This window comes from Phyllobates terribilis, unplaced genomic scaffold (genome assembly GCF_046119375.1).
Source record: "Phyllobates terribilis strain yellow unplaced genomic scaffold, ASM4611937v1 Scaffold_11__3_contigs__length_659146591, whole genome shotgun sequence".
Classification (NCBI taxonomy): domain Eukaryota; kingdom Metazoa; phylum Chordata; class Amphibia; order Anura; family Dendrobatidae; genus Phyllobates; species Phyllobates terribilis.
Window position 1 is genome coordinate 540,140,165 of NW_027362771.1, and position 7,847 is coordinate 540,148,011.

The 7,847-nt window shown below is 41.6% G+C and overlaps 1 protein-coding gene across 4 annotated transcripts in view; it reads left to right on the forward strand.

Moving 5' to 3' along the window:
- The window catches only part of LOC141166814 (C-type lectin-like), an 85,563-nt gene extending 77,998 nt beyond the window's left edge, over positions 1 to 7,565 (forward strand). For all 4 annotated transcript variants that reach the window (XM_073653883.1, XM_073653880.1, XM_073653881.1 and 1 more), the window contains one exon: positions 5,991 to 7,565. In XM_073653883.1, coding sequence (XP_073509984.1) covers positions 5,991 to 6,008 — 18 coding nt within the window. In that variant the 3' untranslated portion in view covers positions 6,009 to 7,565. The remainder of the gene's footprint in view (positions 1 to 5,990) is intronic.
- Positions 7,566 to 7,847: the final 282 nt, after the last annotated feature.

The following is a 7,847-nucleotide window of genomic DNA, read 5'->3' on the forward strand; positions in this document are numbered from 1 at the left end:
GTTGTCCGGGCATAATAAAACTTTTCTAAGGAATGGGATATGTAAAAAATAACAAAGACACTTATACACACGTGGTCAAAATTGTTGCTACCTCTCGTTTAATGAAAGAAAAACCCACAATGGTCACAGAAATAACTTGAATCTGACAAAAGTAATAATAAATTAAAAATCTATGAAAATGAACAAATGAAAGTCAGACATTATATTAGTGCCAGCCAATACTTAAATGCCCAGGGTTATATAGCCACAAACATAAACCATAGATAACTTGTGTGTCATAAGCTCAAATCCCTACTGGAGTAGGGTATTAACGTGTTAGCTGGACAGAGCGCTTTATGCTCTAGTCGCACCTGGGCTAGAGTGCACAGATCATATTCCAGCTTGTATCATTACTGCGATATGTATCCGTTAGTGCATTGGACTTAGGGGTACAGGTGGTCACGTTAGGGTGGCAATAGTGTCAGAGAGAGATATGATCCGTATGATAGCGGGTCATATCATTCATATGCCTCCGTCGCCACTCCTATCACATGCGGTCAGCGTGCCCAGCCGCATGCAGATGCCAGCACAGCTGACCGCTGCAGGCACGTTCTCATACACCCAGTGGCTGTCCACATGCACTGTATGGACGGCGTGTAAGCTTTGCACAGCTTCATTGTATATGTTGCCACATTTTTATAGTCTCATTCGGATATAAGAAAAATTCCTAACTTGGCTACCACTGGCATAACTCGGGACTAAGTCTCTGACGCACATTTCGCCGGTATACCGGCTTTTTCTAATGGCATCCTCTTCACTATTGCTGTCACTGATGGGTAAATGATTGGCCTGCCAGAACAACCCCTGGTTGTGCAGTGGGGTGCCAACTCTCCCTTCCTTGACTGCAATTTGTGTATGGTGCATCGCCCCGTCCTTCTTCAGTTACTGGCAATTCATTTCCTTTGGAGGGAAGGAGCTATCTTTTGATCTCATGTATGCACTGCAGCTAAACAAGCCCTGTCTTCTGCCTGCACTAGGCCACATATTGGTAGACAGCATTTCTAACCAGGGCAGGCCTTCCTCCTGTGCCCACTCTTAGCCCCAGGTTTGTGGGCAGGACCATCTGTTTCGGCCCAAAAGCTGTAAAGTGTTCGCAGCTATTGGAAATACAACACACCATTTTCCTGGACACTAAATAGTAGTGGAATAGCCAGAAAGCTCTCCACCTCTATCTCCATCTCCTTTCCTCTGCTTAGGTCTTCCATTCCAGTCCTGCATCCCAATTCTTCTGATGAAGACACTTCTGAATCAGGTAGACTTTGCCCTACGCAGCGCTCACATACCCTTCTCTGTTTCCATTTTCCAAACCCTCTGGCTCAAGTGTTAGTCTGCGGATGTAGCTTCCAAGAAGTCCCTAACTGCACTCTTCTTCTTAGCCACCTGAATAATATATTTTTGAGGCCATAAATGGCAAAAGCACCTACCACAAATTAAGGCAGGTCGATCTGGTGCTCTTAACCCCTTCACCACTCGGCGATTTTCCATTTTTTGCGCTTCCGCCTTTTCCTCCCCTTCTTCCAACAGCCATAACCTTTTTATTTTTCCGTTCTCATAGCCGTATGAGGGCTTGTTTTTTGTGGGTTGAGTTGTACTTTTGAATGACACCACTCATTTTATCATGTGATGCAATGGAAAGCGAGAAAAAAATTCCAAATGCATTGAAATTAAAAAAAGAACTGCAATTCCACAATTGTTTTGGGGTTTTTAATTTACCATGTTCACTATATTGTAAAACTGATCTGGCAGTCACCAAATGCAGATACCAAACATGTATATGTTTTTGTTTATATAACTGGTGAAAAAAAATTCAGAAATTTGTCCCCTCCAAAATGTTTAGTTTTGTCGCCATTTTCAGAGACCCGTAAAGTTTTCATTTTTCGGGATCTGAGGCTGGGTGATGGATTATTTTTGGCGTCCTGAGCTGAAGATACGATGTTTTGATCACCTCTTATTGCATTTGATTTTTTTCCTCGTTTATAGATCGAATTAATTTATTTTTGATTTTGATAGATCGGACATTTCTGAACGCAGCTATACCAAATATGTGTATGTTTATTTTTATTTTTTAATTGTTTTATTTTTAATGGGGCAAAAAGGTTTTGAACTTTTGTGTTTTTTCTATTTTTTTAAAAACTTTTTTTTTTACTTTTTACTGTAATTAATAGTTTCTATAGAGGACTTGAAGCTGCGATCGTCTGATCGCTTGTACTATAACCTTGTTCTATACAACCCTACATCAGTAAGGCTATGTTCACATGTCCAGTAATCATAGAATAGATTCAGCAGCAATCCGTTAACTAAAAAGTTGAAAAAGTTGTGCAGACACAATTTTTTTTGTCCACCTAAAGAAAAACTGATTTCAGTTGGGTCTGTTTTTTTTAACATTGTGGTCTATGGAAAATGGATTCTTTAATCAGCCATCCGTTTTGCTTTGATTTGAAAAGGATTCATATTTTGCTTACTGGATCATTTTCAAATTGAACAGAACTGATGGCTATTTAAGGGATCCGTTTTCCATGTTGGAAAAACGGATCCAGTTGAAATCAGTTTATTTTTTAGCTGGAGAAAAGAGTTGTGTCTGCACAACTTTTTGTTAATGGATTGCTGCTGGATCCGTTCTAACTCATGATTACTGGACATGTGAACGTAGCCTAAACTCTTCACTGTGCCACCCGGAGTGTTCGATCTTAATCTTTTCAGTGCCCTAGACCAGCAGGTATACCGCCATAAAGAAGCAAGATTAGATCCAGCTCACCGTAGGAGACACCTTAAATTTGTTCGGAGCATGACTAAGGTGGGCTGTCACCTGAAACGCGTTGATATTGAATTTCTTCTAGCTGTACTGCTCATCTTGTCCTCTGTTATGCACTTTGTACGAATAAAGGCCTATTCACAGTTCATTGAGCTGGATTATCTTCATTTTAATACCACCATAAACCCTTTCACAGGGATGTTGGCATCAACACTGGCATAGACCAATGGATAGAGTTGCAGGTTTTCTCTGATACTGTACAGAAGGGCTGGGGAACCTTTTTTCTGCCAAGGACCATTTGGATATTTATACTATCCTTTGGGGGCCGTACAAATCACGTGCTAACTCCGCCCACAAGGTACGTCCTGACTCTGGCACTGGTGTCAGGATATGTTTCATTGCAAAAGCCTCAGCATTCAGTAGTGAACACTGTGTGAACATCCACACAGAGTAAGAAGAAATTAAAGGGCTGGCGGCCATCGAAACAAAGCTGCCGGCTCAAGCAGTGCAGTCCCCGGGAGTCTGCCCAGGGGCTGGATAAAAGATCATCGAGGTGGGCCTGAGGTTCCCCACCTGTGACGACACAGCTTTTCTTCTTAATTATGCCAAATTCGGTAAGCCAGGAGCTATATGCTTTTAACTTCATGTTGACTTTTGCATTGGTGTTCTACTTTGGTTAACAGGCTATTGTTTGAATAATCCTGAATGTTGACACTTGAGTTGAGATGTACTGTAACCTATTGTCTGAAAATCTTGCAAAATAGAGACATGGAGCAATAATGTGATAATATGCTGATTACATATTATACCAAACCATGCAAGTTGATTAAATGCTCGAATAATGAGTCATGGGCCCCTTCCACCTTGATCCCTGACCCTTGACCTGTGAATGATGGCTGCAAGGACAATAGTTATCTATAAAAAATATGGGTCTCTGCCTCTATTCGGTGTTATTCTACAGCATGTCAGCTTAGGGGACTTCAGCCCCAGCTGGAGGAATACAGATCGGCTCCATTGACAATTGCTGAACCCTCAGAGATGTCTTGAAGAATCCAGGTTGGACAATCAGGCCACCTGGCCCCAGACCTCACTGCTCTCGGCTAGTTTCCTAAGCTTGTCGTTACCTTCTCTCTTTGGGGGCCCACCAAAAGCTGGGTGCCGCTGGTGGGGGTAGTCGGACCTGGAAGCCCCAAAATCGCAGCTGTTCTATCCCAGGCGGGCCAGTGGAAGGGTAAGGACTGTGTAATGTAGCACCATTTTGGGTACTTGCTGGGACTGTTCTATATGTTTATTGTTCGCTTTGTGGTTCAATAAAGTATTGCCACGCTGTTTTACCCACACCCTGTGTTACGCCCACGGAAGACCCCGGGTATTCACACCACCCCTGGTGTACAGCTTCATGCTATGAGAGAGGAGGAAGGGATGTACAGTCATGGCCAAAAGTATTGACAATGAGACAAATAGTAATTTTTCCAAAGTTTACTGCTTCATTTTTTGTAATGGCAATTTGCATACACTCCTGAATGTCAAAGAGTGATCAGCTTAACAGCAATTACTGTACTTGCAAAGTCAATATTTGCCCAGAAAATGAACTTTAACCCCCAAAACACATTTCAACATCATTGCAGTTCTGCCTTAAAAGGAGCAGCTAACATTGTTTTAGTGATTGATCCATTAACACAGGTGTGGGTGTTGATGAGGACAGGGCTGGCAATCAATCAGTCATGATTAAGTAAGAATGACATCACTGGACACTTTAAAAGGAGGCTGGTTCTTGGTATCATTGGTTCTCTTCAGTTAACCATGGTTATCTCTAAAGAAACACGTGCAGCCATCATTGCACTGCACAAAAATGGCCTAACAGGGAAGAGTATCGCAGCTACAAAGATTACACCTCAGTCAACAATCTATCGCATCATCAAGAACTTCAAGGAGAGAGCTTCCATTGTTGTCAAAAAGGCTCCAGGGCGCCCAAGAAAGACCAGCAAGCGCCAGGACCGTATCTTAAAACTGTTTCAACTGCGGGATCGGACTACCAGCAGTGCCGAGCTTGCTCAGGAATGGCAGCAGACTGGTGTGAGTGCTTCTGCACGCACTGTGAGGCGGAGACTCTTTGAGCAAGGGCTGGTTTCAAGGAGGGCAGCAAAGAAGCCACTTCTCTCCAGAAAAAACATCAGGGACCGACTGATATTCTGCAAAAGGTACAGGGAGTGGACTGCTGAGGACTAGGGCAAAGTCATTTTCTCTGATGAATCCCCTTTTCGATTGTTTGGGACATCTGGAAAACAGCTTATTCGGAGTAGAAGAGTTGAGCGCTACCACCAGTCTTGTCTCATGCCAACTGTAAAGCATCCTGAAACCATTCATGTGTGGGGTTGCTTCTCAGCCAAGGGAATCGGCTCACTCACAGTCTTGCCTAAAAACACAGCCATGAATAAAGAATGGTAACAGAATGTCCTCCAAGAGCAGCTTCTCCCAACCGTCCAATAGCAGTTTGGCGCCCAACAATGCCTTTTCCAGCATGATGGAGCACCTTGCCATAAAGCAAAGGTGATAACTAAATGGCTCATGGAACAAAACATAGAGATTTTGGGTCCATGGCCTGGAAACTCCCCAGATCTTAATCCCATTGAGAACTTGTGGTCAATCATCAAGAGATGGGTGGACAAACAAAAACCAACAAATTCTGGCAAAATGCAAGCATTGATTATGCAAGAATGGACTGCTATCAGTCAGGATTTGGTCCAAAAGTTGATTGAGAGCATGCCAGGGAGAATTACAGAGGTCTTGAAGAAGAAGGGGCAACACTGCAAATATTGACTTGCTGCATTAACTCATTCTAACTGTCAATATAACCTATTGGTACTCATAATATGATTGCAATTATATTTCTGTATGTGATATAAACATCAGACAAACACTAATAAAAACCAGAGGCCAGCAGATCATGTGAAAATATAATTTTGGTGTCATTCTCAAAACTTTTGGCCATGACTGTAGAAGTAGAGTGACGTCGGATTGTCTCAGTGCAGAACACATCAAATCAAGAATATTTTGCCCCATTAGCAGGCATGGAGAGAAAAAATAGCATTTGAAATGTAATGTAGTATGTAAAAAAACACAGTTCTATATATATATATATTTAACCTGATTGTAACAATTTTTTTGTGACAATGGTTAATCTTTTGTTTTTTTATAGTGCCTGGAACACAGGTGAACCCAACAATGACAAGAATAACGAACACTGCGGAGAAATTATGGGACCAGTTCAATTGTGGAATGACCTCCCGTGCACTCAAAAGCGGAAATTCTTATGCAAGGGTGTATGGAGTTGTTAAAAAGGGGGTCTCTGCTTTGAACAATCCCATTTCTTGATGAATGCCCCCTCTATATAAACCATGCTGACTAGACATTTATTTCCTATACTAAGGACTCATTCCTAGAGCTCAATTGTTTACATAATCACATTTTTCTTCTTCTAAAACTAGACTCTTGACACATTGTGTACATGCCACCTAATACTTAGACGTATGGGAGTCTTCATGCAATTTCGATTCAAAGTGTAACATTTTGTAAAAAAACCCATTCGAAAAAAAAAGAAAAGAGTCAACCCCCTAAATGTGATGTGAGATATGATGGGTAAAGAGGATGATAACATAAAGAAAAGTTCCTGTATCCCGCTTCTCCACACCATGTCACTAGAATGTGGTTCAGAGGGGGTGATGACAGTAATGAGCTGTAATAGGTAAGAGGGGTGATGACATAAAGAAAAGTCCCTGTATCCCACTTCTCCACACCATGTCACTAGAATGTGGTTCAGAGGGGGGTGATGACAGTAACAAGCTATAATAGGTAAGAGGGGTGATGACATAAAGAAAAGTTCCTCTATCCCACTTGTCCACACCATGTCACTAGAAGGTGGTTCAGAGGGGGGGTGATGATAGTAACAAGCTATAATAGGTAAGAGGGGTGATGACATAAAGAAAAGTTCCTGTATCCCACTTCTCCACACTATGTCACTAGAATGTGGTTCAGAGGAGGGTGATGACAGTAACAAGCTGTAATAGGTAAGAGGGGTGATGACATAAAGAAAAGATCCTGTATCCCACTTGTCGACACCATGTCACTAGAATGTGGTTGGGGGGGGGGCAATGTTGGTAAAACGCTGTAATAGGTAGGAGGGGTGATGACATGAAGAAAAGTTTCTGTTGTTCCACCTAAGATCACTGGACGCAATACAGGGGGATAGATGATATTAACAGGCTGTGATCTCTCTTCTTGCTATCATATTCTGTTTTCCCCCTTGTTCTACTTCCCTACTCAGATGTAATAAAAAATGTCAGCCTTCTCCTTATTTTTGAAGTAGTCATGTGCCCCAAATATTGCATTTAAGGCCCAATATCATTTGAAAAACATCACTCTAGGCTCTTAAGGAGATTGTCCGCTACTCAGCAACCCCCTGCAATGACAGCAGGGTGCTAGCTTAAGTAAATAAAAAACAGCTAAAATTACCTCCTGCACCAGCACCGCTCCTCCGTTCTCAACTCTTGGGTTGAGAACAGAGCAGAGGTGCTGGTCCGAGATGTAAGTATAATTTTTTTTTTATCTTATGCATGGGGAGATAAGTGTCTTTTTTCTTCCTATGTACAGTAAGTGTCTTTTGCACATTTGTGCACTTGATTTGCTAATGTAATAACCATGAACATGTCAAAGGATAGAAATCGTAACATAGCCCTGTGTGCAATAAAAGTAAAGGATAATCTGCTTTCTCTGACTTTTGTTCTTTGGTTTCCTGATACCTTGGAATTTCAGAAATTGCTTTGCTAAGTATATTTTAGATTTAGTTTGAAAAGCACAAAAACAGGAAGTTATTGAAATCCTCTAGAAGCCATTTCCATTGTCCATCAGGAAGATAAATGGATTTTTGAAGTAATGTCATAAGGGTCCTTTATGTATCTCATACATTGTCTTGTATGTCTTTGTAAATTTCCTGTTTGTATGATCCTTTAGAGTATTCTCATGAAGCCTGTATGTTGCAAGTGGCATCCAATTCCGA